This window comes from Cornus florida, unplaced genomic scaffold (genome assembly GCF_030987335.1).
Source record: "Cornus florida cultivar Cherokee Brave unplaced genomic scaffold, ASM3098733v1 CherokeeBrave_3.0.0_Hap2_Chr02, whole genome shotgun sequence".
In the NCBI taxonomy this organism is placed as follows: Eukaryota; Viridiplantae; Streptophyta; class Magnoliopsida; order Cornales; family Cornaceae; genus Cornus; species Cornus florida.
In genome coordinates this window covers 91,441,562-91,459,268 of record NW_026775572.1, presented here as the reverse complement: position 1 = coordinate 91,459,268, position 17,707 = coordinate 91,441,562, and the positions used below count along the sequence as shown (strand labels likewise).

General features: G+C 43.2%; 3 protein-coding genes across 3 annotated transcripts; 1 reads left to right on the top strand and 2 right to left on the bottom strand.

The window, feature by feature from the left end:
• Nucleotides 1–12,430: 12,430 nt before the first annotated feature.
• On the bottom strand, nucleotides 12,431–13,298 carry LOC132296535 (F-box/kelch-repeat protein At3g06240-like). Its single transcript, XM_059794726.1, has 2 exons — nucleotides 13,283–13,298; nucleotides 12,431–12,996 (listed from the first exon to the last, which is right to left on the bottom strand). Exons 1-2 carry the CDS (start codon nucleotides 13,296–13,298, stop codon nucleotides 12,431–12,433), a joined length of 582 nt encoding a protein of 193 aa, XP_059650709.1.
• A 2,381-nt stretch (nucleotides 13,299–15,679) lies between these two features.
• On the top strand, nucleotides 15,680–16,192 carry LOC132296534 (secreted RxLR effector protein 161-like). The gene has a single exon (XM_059794725.1). The coding sequence runs from the start codon at nucleotides 15,680–15,682 to the stop codon at nucleotides 16,190–16,192; it is 513 nt and encodes a 170-aa protein (XP_059650708.1).
• Nucleotides 16,193–16,617: 425 nt separating this feature from the next.
• Nucleotides 16,618–17,127, bottom strand: LOC132296533 (F-box protein At3g07870-like). The gene has a single exon (XM_059794724.1). The coding sequence runs from the start codon at nucleotides 17,125–17,127 to the stop codon at nucleotides 16,618–16,620; it is 510 nt and encodes a 169-aa protein (XP_059650707.1).
• Nucleotides 17,128–17,707: the final 580 nt, after the last annotated feature.

Below are 17,707 nucleotides of genomic sequence, written 5' to 3'. Positions count from 1 at the left end.
TTCTATAGTTATGTGTGTGCATATAAAGTTGCACCTCTCTAACAAAAGGCCCAAAGTTATTGAAAAGGCCCAAAGTTGCATCTTCTTACATTTGGCAAGCTTATGTCATACATGAACATACATACTGGATACATCTCATTTATAATAAACTTCTCACATTTACAGTTGACTTGAATCCATACGTACATGACACTTGACCTTAGCTATCAAAACACATTTTAGCTACTCGGTGTCCGCAACAAACATCCCGACACCCGTCTCAAAATGAAGCCTTGTAACTTAATTTGTTGCCAAGCTCACTTACGGCACTTCAAGTAAACAACATGGAACCTGTGTGTTCTACCCAAACCCACACGTTGTTATATACCTCATATCACACTTGTACCCATACACTTGAAGCCCCTCAAACTCATCCTATTGTCACACCCCGCTACCAAGAGGCTATGCCACACAGGCGCCACGCAGACGCCCAGCAGACGATGACATGGAGCCTGCATGGATTGGAGCTTTCTAGACTTCTCTACACAAGTATGGAACTTTCCGGAATTCTCTAGATTAGTGTGGAGTTGTCTACCCTTTTCTAGACTTGTCTAGAGTTGTATAGAATTCTCTAGACTTGTCTTGTACATAGTAGATAGTTCTAGAGTTGTGTAGATATTTCTGGAGGATTCTAGACACTAAATCTAGGCCACACATTTGTAGACATCTAGAATGTTCTTGTAAGGCCAAAGGCCTATAAATAGGAGGTGGGAGTTCATTTGCTCCTCACCAAGCAACCAAGTTGTAATCTCTCCTCTCAAGTAATACAAGTTCTATACATTCCCAAACTCTCTTGCTCACTTGCCTAACCTCTTCCTACACACCCAAGTAAGCAAAACACTTGTCTAGCCTTAGTCTTCACTAAGCTAGCACACTCGGGTAGGCTGACTTAGCGCTTCAAGGGGACTTGAAAGTGTCTAAGGCCGCACGGGAGCTTGAAAAGGTTCAAGTCCGTGACAGTTGGTATCAGAGCTAAGGTCGTGAGGCGTCACACTTTGTGTGGAGGAAGCTATGGCGGAGCTATCAGACGTGACTGGCACCCAAGAGGAGACTCTACGTGGAAGGGAAACAAATCCCCCTCCAGGCGGAGTGAGGACGAGGGCTAGGTCGAAGGACATCATGGCGGGCTTAGAGGCACGTGTGGCAATGATGGAGGGGTTCATAGCCAACGTGTTGGAGCAGCTTGAGGATGCTCACCAGCGCATGGATGGGCTGGAGTCGGAGGACGTTGAGGTCCAGAATGCTGTCAAAGGGTCACTCAATGCCTTAAGTGGTGACTTTCGGCAGGAGCTCCAAGCACTTCGAGAATTTATGTTGGGGGAGTTTGCCACCCTACGTGGCTATGTTGATCAGGAGCTTGGCACTTTCCGCGAGCAAGTGGAGGAAATGCGAGCGGACTGGACATTGTGCAAACGGGCGGTGGCGTCCGGCACAGCTACTACGGGGGTAGTAGCACCCCGGGTTGATATTCCCAAGCCTAAGTGCTATGGTGGGAACCGGGTAGCGAGGGAGTTGGAGAACTTTCTCTTCAGCATGGAGCAATACTTTGAGGCTACAGGCATGACCGATGAGACCATCAAGATACGCACGGCGACCTACTACCTCACTGACCATGCCATGCTATGGTGGAGGAAAAAGTATGGTGACATAGGCAAAGGTACGGTCTCTATTGATTCTTGGGCTGATTTCACTAGGGAAATTAAGAAACATTTCTATCCTGAGAATGCCGAGGATGAAGCTAGGGGCAGACTCCGAAGGCTAAAACAGGTTGGGTCGATTCGGGACTATGTGAAGGAATTCACTAACTTGACTCTTGAGATCCCGGATCTATCCGACAAGGACTCTCTTTTCTTCTTCATGGATGGATTGCAGTTGTGGGCTAAGACGGAGTTAAGGCGGCGCAACGTGCAAGACCTTGCCACAGCTATTGCAGAGGCGGAGTCCTTTATTGATTTCAGCTCCAAGAAGGAACCCTCGTCCAAGCCAAAAGACAAAGACAAGGACAAGGGGAGGTATGCCGGCAAAGGTGGGGGAGACAAGGGCGCTGCACCCCACAAGGATTGGTCCCGTAAGCCAGGTGGTGGCCATGGAGGCAAAGAGGGAAGGGAGAACAAAGAAGGAGCACCCAAGCCTAAGGGTTCTTGCTTCATATGTGATGGACCACATTGGGTACGAGATTGCCCAAAGCGGAAGACCCTCAATGCCATGACGAGCCGTTATGAAGAGCAACAACAGGAGGAGGCGCAGATGGGTTCATTGCAAATCCTTAATGCCATTAAGGCTAAAACTGAAGTCCCTAAGGCGGCGGCTAAAGGGCTAATGTTCGTGGAGGCGAGCATCAATGGGACACCCACACGTGCTTTGGTGGACACGGGTGCATCCCATAACTTTGTGAGCCTTGACGAGGCCAAGAGATTGGGCCTCAAGTATAGCAAAGAAGGGGGCTCCATGAAGGCAGTTAACTCGGCGGCAAAGGCCATACATGGCATGGCACACGGCGTCCAAGCATGCATTGGCGAGTGGGGTGGCCACATAGATCTATCGGTGGTACCTATGGACGACTTCAAACTAGTCCTTGGGTTGGAGTTCTTAGACAAGGTGAGAGCCTTCCCCATCCCTTTTGCTAACACTATGTGTATTATGGAAGGCAACACAACATGCATGGTGCCAGTGGAGCGAGGCGCCAAGTTGGAAGCCCAAGCTTTGTCAGCTATGCAGTTCAAGAAGGGCTTCAAGAAGGGAGAGACTAGCTACCTTGCTACGTTACTGGAGACACCCGAAGATGAGCTAGTCCCTTCCCCACAAGAAGAGGTGCCTAAGGAGATACGAGCCATGCTAGACGAGTACACGGACGTGATGCCTAAAGAGCTGCCCAAGAAGCTTCCACCTAGGAGGGAGGTGGATCATAAGATTGAGCTGGAACCGGGTTCTAAACCCCCTGCTTTGGTGCCCTACCGGATGGCACCCCCAGAGTTGGAGGAGTTGCAGAGGCAACTTAAGGAACTGTTAGATGCGGGCTATATTCAACCATCGAAGGCCCCATATGGCGCACCGGTGTTGTTCCAGAGGAAGAAGGACGGGTCCTTGCGCATGTGCATCGACTACCGGGCGCTCAACAAGGTGACTATCAAAAACAAGTACCCCATTCCTCTCATTGCCGATCTCTTTGATCAGCTTGGTGGAGCACGCTACTTCACTAAGCTTGACTTGCGCTCGGGGTACTACCAGGTGCGGATAGCAGACGGGGATGAGCCTAAGACTACGTGTGTAACGAGGTATGGCTCCTATGAGTTTCTTGTTATGCCGTTTGGCCTCACCAATGCACCTGCTACTTTTTGTACTTTGATGAACAAGCTCTTCCATCCCTACTTGGATCGCTTTGTGGTGGTGTACTTGGATGATATTGTTGTGTATAGCACCACTCTAGAGGAGCACGTGCAGCACTTGAGGGCGGTCTTCCAAGTCCTACGGGAGAACGACCTATATGTGAAGATGGAGAAATACTCATTTGCCCAAGAGGAGGTGTTGTTCCTAGGGCATAAGATACGGGATGGCAAGCTGATGATGGATGAGGCAAAGGTGAGGGCCATTCAAGAGTGGGAGCCGCCCACTAAGGTGACAGAGCTACGCTTATTCCTTGGGCTTGTCAACTACTACCGCCGCTTTATCAAGGGTTACTCGGCGAGAGCAGCCCCATTGACAGACCTTCTCAAGAAGGCGCGTGCTTGGAATTGGACAGAGTCGTGCCAGGGGGCATTTGATGACTTGAAGAGGGCAGTTACAGAGGAGCCGGTACTTAGCTTGCCCGACCACTCCAAGCCATATGAGATGCACACGGATGCATCAGACTTCGCTATTGGGGGTGTGTTGATGCAGGAAGAACACCCCATAGCTTATGAGAGCCGCAAGCTTAATGACACTGAGCGGCGCTATACTGTGTAAGAGAAAGAAATGACGGCGGTCATCCATTGCCTACGTACTTGGAGGCACTACTTGCTCGGGGCACAATTTGTGATCAAGACGGATAATGTTGCCACCAGCTACTTCCAAACACAGAAGAAGCTTAGCCCCAAGCAAGCTCGTTGGCAGGACTTCCTAGCGGAGTTCACTTACCATTTCGAATATAAGCCGGGCAAGGCCAATGTTGTGGCAGACGCACTTAGTCGCAAGGCCGAGCTTGCAGCTATTAGTCGGCCCCAACACTCTCTTGTGGAGCGAATCAAAGAAGGGTTGCAGCATGACCCTCTAGCCAAAAGCCTTATTCAGCTAGCTAAGGAAGGGAAGACTCGGCGCTTTTGGCTAAGGGATGATTTACTTCTCACTACGGGGGACCGACTCTTTGTGCCCAGGTGGGGCAGCTTGCGGAAGGAGCTAATACGGGAGTGCCACGACACCAAATGGGCTGGTCACCCAGGTATGCGGCGCACACTAGCACTCCTTGAAGATTCTTACTATTGGCCTCGGATGCGAGATGACGTGGAGACATATGTGAGGACTTGTCTTGTGTGCCAACAAGATAAGATTGAGCAACAGCATCCTGCAGACCTACTAGAGCCACTGCCTATTCCAGAGAGACCATGGGAGAGCGTCTCTATGGATTTCATCACTTGCTTACCCAAGTCAGAGGGTTGCGGGAGCATTATAGTGGTGGTAGATCGATTCAGCAAGTATGCCACCTTCATACCCGCACCAGCAGACTGCACAGCAGAGAGGGCAGCAGAGTTATTTGTTGACCATGTGGTCAAGCTTTGGGGAGTTCCGCAGAATATTGTTAGTGATAGAGACCCGCGTTTCACGGGTAGATTTTGGACGGGACTCTTCAAGAAGATGGGGACGGATCTCAACTTCTCTACGAGTTTCCACCCCCAATCAGATGGGCAGACAGAGCGCATCAACGCTCTCCTGGAGCTTTATTTGAGGCACTATGTGAGTGCTAATCTGCGAGATTGGGCCAAACTCCTTGGGGTGGCACAGTTTTCTTACAACTTGCAGCGGAGTGAGGCTACCAATCACAGTCCATTTGAGGTTGTCACCGGACGGCAGCCTATGACACCCAACGCCATTGCTTCAACTTGCGATGGTAAGAGTCCGGCGGCGTACAAATTTGCCAAGAGGTGGCATGAGCAGTCCGACTTGGCTAGGGCATACCTTGACAAGGCGGCAAAGAAGATGAAGAAGTGGGCCGACACCAAGCGAAGGCGGGTGGAGTACATAGTGGGAGACCAAGTGATGGTTAAGCTACTACCCCAACAATTCAAGTCCTTCCGGAGCGTGCATAAGGGGCTAGTAAGGAGGTACGAGGGCCCGTTCCCCATCGTCAAGCGGGTAGGCAAGGTCTCCTACATGGTGGAGCTTCCACCCAAGTTGAAGATACATCCAGTCTTCCATGTCAGCATGCTCAAGCCTTATCATGAAGACACGGAAGACCTTACTCGGGGCATATCGCATAGGGCACCCACGGCCGTTGTCACATCCTTTGACAAGGAAGTTGATTGCATCCTTGCAGATCGTGTGATGAGCAGGAGAGGTGTGCCCAAATATACAGAGTATTTAGTGAAGTGGAAGAACCTGCCAGATAGCGAGGCGAGCTGGGAGCATGAGGATACACTATGGCAGTTCGCAGAGCATATCCAGCGGTTCAAGCAAGAAGACGCGACGAGGGCGTCGCGAGCTTAGGTGGGGGAGAATGTCACACCCCGCTACCAAGAGGCTATGCCACGCAGGCGCCACGCAGACGCCCAGCAGACGATGACATGGAGCCTGCATGGATTGGAGCTTTCTAGACTTCTCTACACAAGTATGGAACTTTCCGGAATTCTCTAGATTAGTGTGGAGTTGTCTAGCCTTTTCTAGACTTGTCTAGAGTTGTATAGAATTCTCTAGAATTCTCTAGACTTGTCTTGTACATAATAGATAGTTCTAGAGTTGTGTAGATATTTCTGGAGGATTCTAGACACTAAATCTAGGCCACACATTTGTAGACATCTAGAATGTTCTTGTAAGGCCAAAGGCCTATAAATAGGAGGTGGGAGTTCATTTGCTCCTCACCAAGCAACCAAGTTGTAATCTCTCCTCTCAAGTAATACAAGTTCTATACATTCCCAAACTCTCTTGCTCACTTGCCTAACCTCTTCCTACACACCCAAGTAAGCAAAACACTTGTCTAGCCTTAGTCTTCACTAAGCTAGCACACTCGGGTAGGCTGACTTAGCGCTTCAAGGGGGCTTGAAAGTGTCTAAGGCCGCATGGGAGCTTGAAAAGGTTCAAGTCCGTGACACTATGCTGGCTAACTTGTGGGCGCTCTCTCTCTCTTAAGCTCCTAGCAACTCCAAGTACAAAATACTTAGAAAAAATTTCTTATCCGATGAGCACTTCTCGAGGCACCTCACCGTTGAGGTTCAAAAAAAAAAAAAAAAACTACTAACTAAAGTTAAGGAAAGATTACTTTTGGGACATCTTACCTTACTCTCGCGACATCTCACATGCGAGGTCCGAAACTTTATACACGAAATAAAAAATCTACTTATTAATGGACACACTCAATGTCAGGAAAAACATCATATCTCCTCGACACAAGAAATACTCTCACTTATGCAATAGTGTCTCATGATAGTCATTTTGCTCGCAAACTTACTTATCTTTAATCTTTCTCACTTTACTTAAATCACAAAACGTTGGCACCTCACATGGTCATCACATTTCATCAGTATATTACGCTTATATGAAAGCCTCGAGCAATCTGTCATCGAGTACCAAAACTTTGAGCGATCTATCCTCAAGTACTAAAACCTCAAGTGATGCAATCCACCCTCGAGTACCAAAACCATGAACAATCAGTCCTGAAGTACTAAAACCAAGGCAACAAGGCCGGCCCTTTAAACCTTTCTCGAGTTCTCACACTTAGAAAGATTGGATTCTCATCAAATGTTTTCATTTCAAACATGTCTCGAATTAAAACACTTAGAAATTTTGCAAAATAAAACATTCCAACCTAGGCTACCAGGCCGACACATCATTTATACACAACTATCCTTCTATTTTCTACAAAGTCTACCCGTACAAGGGGACTATATAAACTATTGACACTACACATCAAATTGGCCGCTTCACTCGCACACTTACTTGCAGTTTGCTCATGCTAGTACTCACTTACACTCGCCCTTGCTAGTACTCACTTGTACTCGCTTGTGCCATTACTATATCACACTTCATCGTGCAAATCCTCAGTCACACTTGATCGTGCTAACATAACCTAACTCGCGCTTCTCATTTGTTTTGCAGTGTCCATTGCCATCCACTTGGCTAGCATACTTTTACGCACTCTAACTGGCGCACTCACAATCCTGCTCAAAACCGTGGCATTGCGCCCAGGTACCCAAAACCCTGGCATCGCGCCCAGGTACCCAAAACCCTGGCATCATGCCCAGGTACTTAAACCCTCACAATCCTGCTCAAAACCTTGGCATTGCGCCCAGGTACCCAAAACCCTGGCATCGCGCCCAGGTACCCAAAACCCTGGCATCATGCCCAGGTACCCAAAACCCTGGCATCATGCCCAGGTACTTAAACCCTGGCATCGCGCCCAGGTACTCAAAACCCTGGCATCGCGCCCATGTACTTAAAACCCTGGCATCGCGCCCAGGTACCCAAACCCTAGCATCGCGCCCAGGTACTCAAAACCCTGGCATCGCGCCCAGGTACTCAAAACCCTGGCATCAATTCCAGGTACTTAAAACCCTGGCATCGCACCTAGGTACCCAAAACCTGGCATCACGCCCAAGTACCCAAAACCTTGGCATCGCGCCCAGGTACCCAAAACCCTGGCATCATGCCTAGGTACCTAAACCCTGGCATCGCGCCTAGGTACTCAAAACCCTGGCATCGCGCCCATGTACTCAAACTCTGGCATCGCGCCTAGATACTCAAAACCCTAGCAACGCACCCAGGTATTCAAAACCTTGGCATCATACCCAGGTACTTAAACCCTGGCATCGCGCTCAGGTACCCAAAACCCTGGCATCGCGCACAGGTACCCAAAACCCTGGCATCACGCCCAGGTACCCAAAACCCTGGCATCGCGCCCAGGTACTCAAAACCCTGGCATCGCGCCCAGGTACTCAAAACCCTGGCATCGCGCCAAGGTACTTAAAACCCTGGCATCGCGCCCAAGTACCCTAAACCCTGGCATCGCGCCCCGGTACCCAAAACCATGGCATCATGCCCAGGTACCCAAAACCCTGGCATCATGCCCAAGTACCCAAACCCTGGCATTGCGTCCAGATACTTAAACCCTGGCATCGCGCCCAGGTACTCAAAACCCTAGCATCGCGCCCAGGTACTCCAGATACTTAAACCCTGGCATCGCGCCCAGGTACTTAAAACCCTGGCATCGCGCCCAGGTACCTAAACCCTGGCATCCCCCCAGGTGCCCAAACCCTGGCACCGTGCCCAGGTACCCAAACCCTGGCATCCTGCCCGGGTCATCAAACCCGAAGGCTTCACCCTTAGGTCACCAAGCCCTAGTATTTCACAAGGTCGTCAAACCTCGCATATAACACCACTCTTGAGTCATTTATGCACGACTACTCTTTCATGAATTCTGCAAAGAACATCTGCGCAGGGTGACAAAATGTAGGTGTCCAAATTATGTTAGCCCACATGGCCCACATAACTTGGTCAAATAGTAAAAGAATTATGCCACATTATCAACAATGATCACATAGCTTGGTCAAATAGTCAACAGACTACGCCACATCAGCAATGATGGCCCACAAATTAAACGGTCAACGGTCAAAGATACGTGCCATTTACCACGTTATCAGTATACCTCGAACAAAAGATCGAAGACTAGAAGACCTGAGTTAGGAGCATGACTCAGGATTACTTGGGATCCGAGGATGTTTTTAGTTTGGTGAATGAAGTTCAGGACTCGTTGAATTAACACTCGACCTGATTCGCAGAGAGAGATACCATTTTGACTCCCATACATTCTAGACCCATCTTAATTAACATTATTTTATAATGTTAATGGGCCCCGCATATGATGTTATATGACATCACCCAACCTCTTACTTGGCCTATATAAGGATGTGTTCCAAGACCAAGTAAAGGTAGAGTAACAAGGGAGGAGAAAATAACCTTTATGCTTTCTCCATACACCTTCATCAAGGGAGTCAATGGTCTACCATGACACTGCCATCTTCACCCTCTCTCTCTCGAGTTTGCCTGTGCTTCCACCTCTCTCAGTCCACCTCGGATCCTATTATGTTGTCTGAATCACTCAGATTTGTGTATGATATCACCATTTATATGTATGTTATTGTGTTACGAAAACGAACCCCCACAATCTGTCTTCTCCAACTCACTCTATGTCGGGCAATATCTTCAAGTTAAAGTAAGGCGAAAATGTCGTTCTGCAAAAGCCAAGCATCCCCAATTTCTCAGAAAACAAAAAACATAAGTATTTCTATTTTTACAACTGAGGACCAAAGGGCATCTAATCTAGCCCAATGGTATAACCTCCCCATCCTTAAAGAGGAGGGAAGGTTCCAGCCTGGTTAAGGGCAAAAGGGGTGTGTGTGTTTTTCTTTCCTAAGAAAAAAATATTACAATTCAGGTTCGACATCATTTTCTTTTCTTTAAGAAATAAGGAAGTAGGCAGCAGCAAATAATTGAGAAAGATTAACACGGAAAAATTCAAGGGCCTACCTATGCAAAAGAGTAAAAATGCCCCAATAGCCAATTTAAAATGGTAAACATATATATAAATACGAAAAACAAATAATATGCATTCAAGTAATTAAGCACGAGATTATATTACCAGCAGTTGTAGTAGCTGCAAAAAGATTTTTCTTTGCCTTGTAGCAGATTAAGGGTATACAAAAGTAATCTAAAAGAACATACAGGGACCTCTAGCAACCACATAGATGACGGATTTTATACAAGAACACATTCTTCCTTTGCAACAGCATGCGCACAAAAAATCACTTCTTTGTAGAGTAGCCTCCTTCATTCTTTCCTTTGCAACGGATTTTATATTGGAGCATTAAGTTTGTAAAAATTGTTAAGCAAATTAATCAAGTTTCGAAAGCACAAAACCTTGACACTTTGGGAATTGTTCCTTCAACCCCTCCCCACTGCAAACTACCCAACCTGCCCTTTCTGGTGATAGTTAGGGTGGGACACAGGGTAAAGAGTTGAGGGGCCAAAGCAAAGATGAAATTAAACAAGACTAGAGAACAATGAGAAATATATAGATGGCCCAGAGTTCCTTTAACCTCTTTTGGTGCAAAGAGAAAATGACGCAATAATTCAAATTCTGAAAATAGCATGGCATGAAATCAAAAGATAAAAATAATTATAATGCACAATATATACAACTGCGATTTTCAACCCGACAAGGAAACAAAATTTAGTACAAATTTATGGTCATAGTGTTATATAAAACATAAATAAATTACATAAATATATTTTGACTAGTATTTAGGAGAATCTTTAATATTGAAAACTACAGACTCTAATCAAAAGGCAAAGAGGATTTTAATCATATTTTTCACCAAACAGAATTGAATCTAATTTGAGTATGATACATCAGCAACAACCAAGAAACCAAAAAGAAAATACCTTATATAAAAATAGTACTGTATGAAGAAGGGAAAAAAACACAAAAACACTGTTGACCCTAAAATCGGCTCGTTAGATCTGATTTGGATTTGATGTCCCACCAGGCGTGCCAAAAATGTTGATGCTAAAATCGGCTCCTAAGATCCGATCTTAAAGCGGGCGTGCCAGAACCACTTGTGTGGTTCGATTGTAAATAGTCATGCCAGAACCACTTGTGTGGTTCGATTGTAAATAGTCAACGTTAGTCCCTTTGAGTAAGCTGACTTTCAGGCGATTGCGAGGAAAAAAGGGAACAGGAAAACTCCTTTTTGGGTTCAAAATTGCCTTAGTTAAAAGGACTTTTCAATGAATAAATTATAGTAAATATTGAGAGAATAGAAAGGGGAGAAACTATAGATATAGAAAGTGATAGGGAGAATAGATAGAGAGATAGAGATATAGGGAAAGAAATAGAACGAGACTGAAATAGAGAGGGAGAGGGATAGAGATAACAAGGATGCTATTTGGGAAAAGTGCTTGAGAAGGCAAACAAAGAAATATAATGATTCTGAGGGTGCTGGACCACTTATAAAGCATGCCTATAATATTATTTATAGAAAACTACGTAAAACAAACTCATATATGCAAGTATTTTACTTGCATTACAACTCTATCACTTAATCAACTATTAATTCAAAATAAACTAATCCTATAAATAACATAATTTTGCAACTAAAATTAATTAAAAGATTAGTCTTAAAACAATGATCTTTATCCACAACTTATTCAAAATACTCTTCCCATCTTTGCATGCAATTTCAACTTCAATCCACGTGGAATATCACTATTCTCTATTGCCACGTCATCAATTCAAAATTTACCAAAATAGGTGTCAACAAACACACAGAGTCCTGCAAGAAATGTATGAAAAGAACAATAGATTCATCTCACTTCTCAATTCCAAAAAGCAACTTCACAAATATTCCATTACCTGGAAATTTCCATATGCCCTATTAAAGATTCTAAGTGTATGACAGTATGACTTGTTTAAAATTCAATAAAAAAAATTATATATTTAAATGCATGAAAGGAAACAAGGCCAATAATTGTAACAGAAAAAGTGGTAATAAAAATTGAGAACATACTGACGGAACTTCAAATGGTAATTCAATATAAAATTATAAGTGCATAGTTATATATAATATTGTATACTTTTGAAAAATAAGAGGTACAATAAACATGTTTTTTAACAAGAATTCAAGAAAATTCTTAGTTAAAGAAACAAAAGAAAGAAAGAACAGAGCAAAAAAAAAACCAGAAGGTTTGCATCGAAAACCAAAAAAATGTGAGAGTGCCGGGGACTAAGAATGATTGAATATATATTTGACATGAGACCTTACAGAGACACCAACACAGCAAAAGAAATCCTCCAATGTCTTGCTTTAAAAAAAGTAGCAGCAGAAATGTAAAAACAGATATATATTTAAATGGTGTAAAAGCACAATATACTCTTCTCAATTTCTAACTCCTAAGAGCAACTAATTATAAAGTTTCCTTTGAATGTCCATATTAACTATAAATATAAGATTTGGTTTAAAAAGTTCAGTATAAACTTTCCCAATCGTAACATTATTCACAACTGTATCCAAGTTTGGAAACCAATAAATGAAGAAAAAACTTTTCAAGCAAACTTATTGAACTGATATTGCGAACTCCACCACACATAAATGGATATAAGTAAGGCTTATTAAGCACTAATAGAACTTACTGATGGATCGGAAGTGGTACATTACTTTTTGAACTTGACATCCACAACCCTCAAACCTGCTTTGCTTGCAACATCTTTAAGTGAGAAAAAGCTTGAACGGTAGGAAAACGCATGGTACTCATGTACCTTTTCTTTTGGGTAATAAACCTTGAGTGCAGTAAAATTCCCTTTTTCCTGATTATAGTAAACTAGAAGACCATCCATGCATGAAATCAAGATCTCTCCATCTCTCCAAAATGTGACTGGAAAAAGCCGCGCCTCGTGTAGAATTGACGTTTTCAGAATACAGAGTTTAGTCCAAGACTCGGCTACTCCATAATCTTTCATAGACCATATATCAAGATAATTCATGGAATTTTGATATATAGAGAGATAATTTCCCAACACCCCCAAATCAACCTCATCCAAATAGGTGTTTCTCAACTCAAGAGAAAGTGGGATAGGATGGATCTGCTCTTCATCAATATCAAACGAATAGATACTTGTATCCCTCTTATGACTGTAATCTATCCAATGTACAGCGCCATTTAGGTTAACACCAAAATCATAGACTGGATAAGGTACATCCCCAACATTTCTCCATGTATCTGTTCCAAGAGTATGAACATCAATATTTGAGTAATAAGAGGGACGTAATCTAAATCTTAAAACTTTATACTCCTCTGTTGTAGGACTAAATCCAAAACAATAAGTCACTTCAAAGCGATTTTCTTTTCCATCTGTTTTTGTTGAGATTTTATTTCATAGTACAGCTGTATGATTGAATTATTTACTCCTTGATTTAGGGCTAATTGGTAGGTAATTAGTTACCTATTTTAGCTAAATTCTATTCTATAAATTGAGTGTAATACCATCAATGAAAGTATTGAATACAGTTTTTAATTCTCATATTCTATCTTTGGTTCGGTAGCGGAGAGGTGGCTTGTTCGGCTGTGATTACAGCGGCGGACGGCGGGCGGTAGCTGAACTGCGGCTTCGGACGGTGGATGGGCTACTATAGATGGCCGATTGATGAATAACGGCAGTGATAACGACTGCAGATCCGGCGACGGCAACAACGAAGTTAACGAACGTAAATGGTCGTGCGCAGATTGGCGCCACGAGTCCAAATCTAGTTCAGATCGGCGACTGGCTATGGACGGTACAGCGGTTCGGCAGCGTTGTCATCGATGGAAGATCACTGGAAGATCGCCGGCAGCGGTTCGACAGATCTGGGAAGGCCGCAAGAGCGGCAGCGGTTTGACAGCGGGTATAGGTCTGTGAATCTGGTTTATGGTGATTGTATGTGTACGGGTATGGGTCTCTGAATTTATATGTATGTATGGGTGTATGGGTCTGTGAATTTCACAGGAAAAAAAAAAAAAAAAAAAAAAATTCAAAGAGGTTCAAAAATATGGTTCAATGATGGCTCTGATACCAAGATGACTTGGTTGTGCTCGATGAAGTCCAAAGGTGAAGTGAACTTATTGTTTCAGAAGTTTCATAAAATGATTGAAACTCAATACAATGCACATGTTCAGGTTCTCCGTAGTGACAATGGTGGAGAATATCAGAGTTTTGACATTCAGCAATATTTGGAAGCACATGGAACTATTCATCAAACCACTTGTTCCAATACACCCCAGCAGAACGGGGTTGCAGAGCGAAAAAGTCAACACTTGTTGGAGGTTGTTCGTGCTTCACTGATAGAAGCGCATATGCCATTATCATATTGGGAAGATGCACTTACCTCTGCAGCATATTTAATTAATCGAGTACCTTCCAACTCTATTGCCTTCCGGACACCATTACAGGCTCTCACTGACGCAGTTGTTGCCCCAACCGTCCCAAATCTACCTCCTCATGTCTTTGGTTGTGTAGCATTTGTACACCTCCATAAACATCAACGCAACAAGCTAACTCCTCGAGCATTGCGATGTGTTTTTCTCGAATATGCTACTCATCAAAAGGGATATTGCTGTATCACCCTCCAACTCGACGAATGTTTATCACAATGGATGTTGTCTTCCATGAAGACTCAATGTATTTTTCCTCTGCGTCTGAACTTTAAGGGGAGTACCAGAACGAAATTCAGACTCTAGATTATGATTATCACACTTTTGAGGCCGGCGATTCTAGTGTTGATGACTCACGAGTTGGACCAACCAATTAGGAGTCAGGCGAATAGGATTCGAGTGGTATAAGTTTTGATCAAAGTGGTGATGAACGCCCAGAAATGGAAAGTATGGCGCCAACGCCAACCCCATCATCGTCCGAGTTCGAGTTCCTCACAACTGATATATCAAACCAATTGCCTGCTAAGGATGTTCCTGCTTTAGTGCCTGAGCCACTCAGGAAACAACTACCACTGCGTCACACTAAAGGTATTCGTAAACCTGCATATGAACCCAAACTTTCTAGTAAAGTTAAGTATCCCATGATCAATTATATGTCGAACCATCATTTGTCAGAATCAAATTTGTCATTTGTGAATCAATTATCTACTGTATCTATTCCTAATAGTGTGCAGGAAGCCTTAGCTGACCCTAGGTGGAAAGCAGCCATAAACGAGGAGATGAAATCCTTGCAGAAAAATGAAACTTGGAAACTCATTGATCCTCCACCAGGAAAGAAACCAGTTGGATGTCGATGGATTTACACTGTAAAATATAAAGCTGATGGCACAGTTGAACGCTTTAAAGCAAGATTGGTGGCGAAAGGTTACACCCAAACCTATGGAATCGATTACACAAAGACGTTCGCACCTGTAGCCAAAATCAACACAGTTCGAGTCTTGTTGTCTTTAGCTGCAAACTTAGATTGGCCATTGCAACAATTCGATGTGAAGAATGCCTTCTGCATGGTGAATTATTTGAAGAAGTATACATGGATCTCCCACCAGGATGCATGATACCCGAAAAATATAATCGGAAGGTCTGCAGGTTAAAGAAATCATTATATGGGTTCAAACAATCTCCAAGAGCATGGTTTGGAAGATTCACTAAGTCTATGATAGCCTTTGGCTACCGTCAGAGCAATTCAGACCACACGTTTTTTCTGAAGAAACAACAGGGTAAGATCATTGCACTCATTGTATATGTAGATAACATGGTGGTTACAGGGAATGATCTTGAAGAAATGAAGGCTCTCAAGTAGTACTTATCCAGAGAATTCAAAATGAAAGATCTAGGTCCTTTGAGATATTTTCTTGGGATCGAAGTATCTCGATTTAATAAAGGAATCTTTCTATCTCAAAGAAAATATGCCTTAGATCTATTATAAGAGACTGGCATGACAACATGTCAACCAGCTGAGACACAAGTGGAAGAAGGATTGAAGTTATGTGTTGAGTTCAACCAAGTACCTACTAATAAAGGAAGATACCAAAGACTTGTAGGGAAATTGATGTACCTAGCACACACGAGACCGGATTTGGCTTATGCATTGAGCATTGTTAGCCAGTTTATGCATGATCCTGGAGAGCAACATATGAATGCAGTTATGCGGATTTTGAGTTATTTGAAATCTAATCCTGGAAAAGGAGTTTTGTTCACTAAAAATGCTGGTTATCAAAACATAGATGCATATACTGATGCTGACTGGGCTGGAGCTATTGATGATAGACGATCTACTTCTGGTTACTTTACTTTTGTAGGAGGTAATCTTATTACATGGAGAAGCAAGAAACAAAATGTTGTTGCTCGCTCGAGTGCAGAAGCTGAATTCAGAAGTATGGCGCTTGCACTTTGTGAAACATTGTGGTTAAGACTTCTCTTACGGGATTTGGGTTATCTACCTGGATAACCTATTCGACTATATTGTGACAATAAATCAACATGTGATATTGCCCATAATCCAGTTCAACATGATCGTACGAAACATGTTGAAATAGACATATTCTTCATTAAGGAGAAGTTGGATGGGAAAATTGTGGAGTTGCCTAAGATTTGATATGAGAATCAACTAGCCGACATTCTCACAAAAGCAGTCTCAAATCAAGTGTTTTCAAAATTTTTAGACAAGTTGGGCATGTGTGACATCTATGCACCAACTTGAGGGGGAGTGTTGAGATTTTATCTCATAATACAGCTGTATGATTGAATTATTTACTCCTTAATTTAGGGCTACTTGGTAGGTAATTAGTTACCTATTTTAGCTAAATTCTATTCTATAAATTGAGTGTAACACCATCAATGAAAGTATCAAATACAGTTTTTAATTCTCATATTCTATCTTTGAATTTCAAGAGTTTTGGGTTTGGGAAGGGCAACAAATTCTCCTAAAATGGGATTGCTTATATGAACAGTGTCTCTATCGTCATCCCATAAACAAAACAAACCATTACAAGAATCCATCAATTTTTTATTAGATTTGATTTTGAACCTCATTGGCCAGTGAGTTCGATGAACATAATTAGAGTCTTCTCCGAGCTCCAACAAATAGAATAGTTTTCGAGAACGAGAACCGTTAACCTGTATCACAATATCATCTAAAATGTCCGCCCTCGCGAGACGAATCTTACGAAAATAAAGGTAATGCATAATTAAGTATTGCCAGTTTTTACAAATGCACTTGCACTTCAAGAGGCTACTGGTTGGAAGCCTTGAAAGAATATCGACAATAATGGGCGAAGGAAGATGAACACCAACACCAACACCAACACCAGAGGTTGTTTGTTCTTCGTTGCAATTGCTTGTCGCTAAACCTCCAGTTCTGCGTCTTCTTCTGCGCCTTTCCATGGCGCGGTGTCAAAATGATCCTCGCAGCAACAATCTTAGAGAACACTACCCTGTATCCTTTCTTCGATTGTTCTCTCTGTTTTCTTGAAAACCCTAGCTACCAGGTGAAAAGCTACACTCTCTCTTTCATAAATTCTTTTATGTTTGTTCTGATTCTTCTCGAAACCCAAGGCTTAAAGGATAGAAAGAGAAGGAAAAAAATTACTTAATTAAATTTATTATTATACTTTTTTATATTTAAAAAAATAAATTTATTGATTTAATCTCTAATATAAAAATAATATTTTTTGGGCAAATCATTTTAGCCTTTCCATTCGCCTCCCTCTCTATTACTATTCTCAACTTTGAAAATAAATTTATTGATTTAACTCTCTAATATAAAAATAATATTTTTAGGGCAAATCATTTTAGTCTCCCCAATCGCCTCCATCTCTATTCCTATTCTCAACTCTGAACTTGCCCTCTCTCTCCCTCTCTCCAACTGCAAACTACAAAATCTACAAGAATTAGAAGTTCAAAACCCATATATTTTAGTTTATCTATCCGTTTGCGTCTGCAAGAATCAAAAGTTCAAAACTTA

Coding starts and splice junctions, on each gene's coding strand:
- LOC132296533 (XM_059794724.1), bottom strand. CDS start 17,127: ATGGAAAGGCGCAGAAGAAGACGCAGAACTGGAGGTTTAGCGACAAGC.
- LOC132296534 (XM_059794725.1), top strand. CDS start 15,680: ATGACAACATGTCAACCAGCTGAGACACAAGTGGAAGAAGGATTGAAG.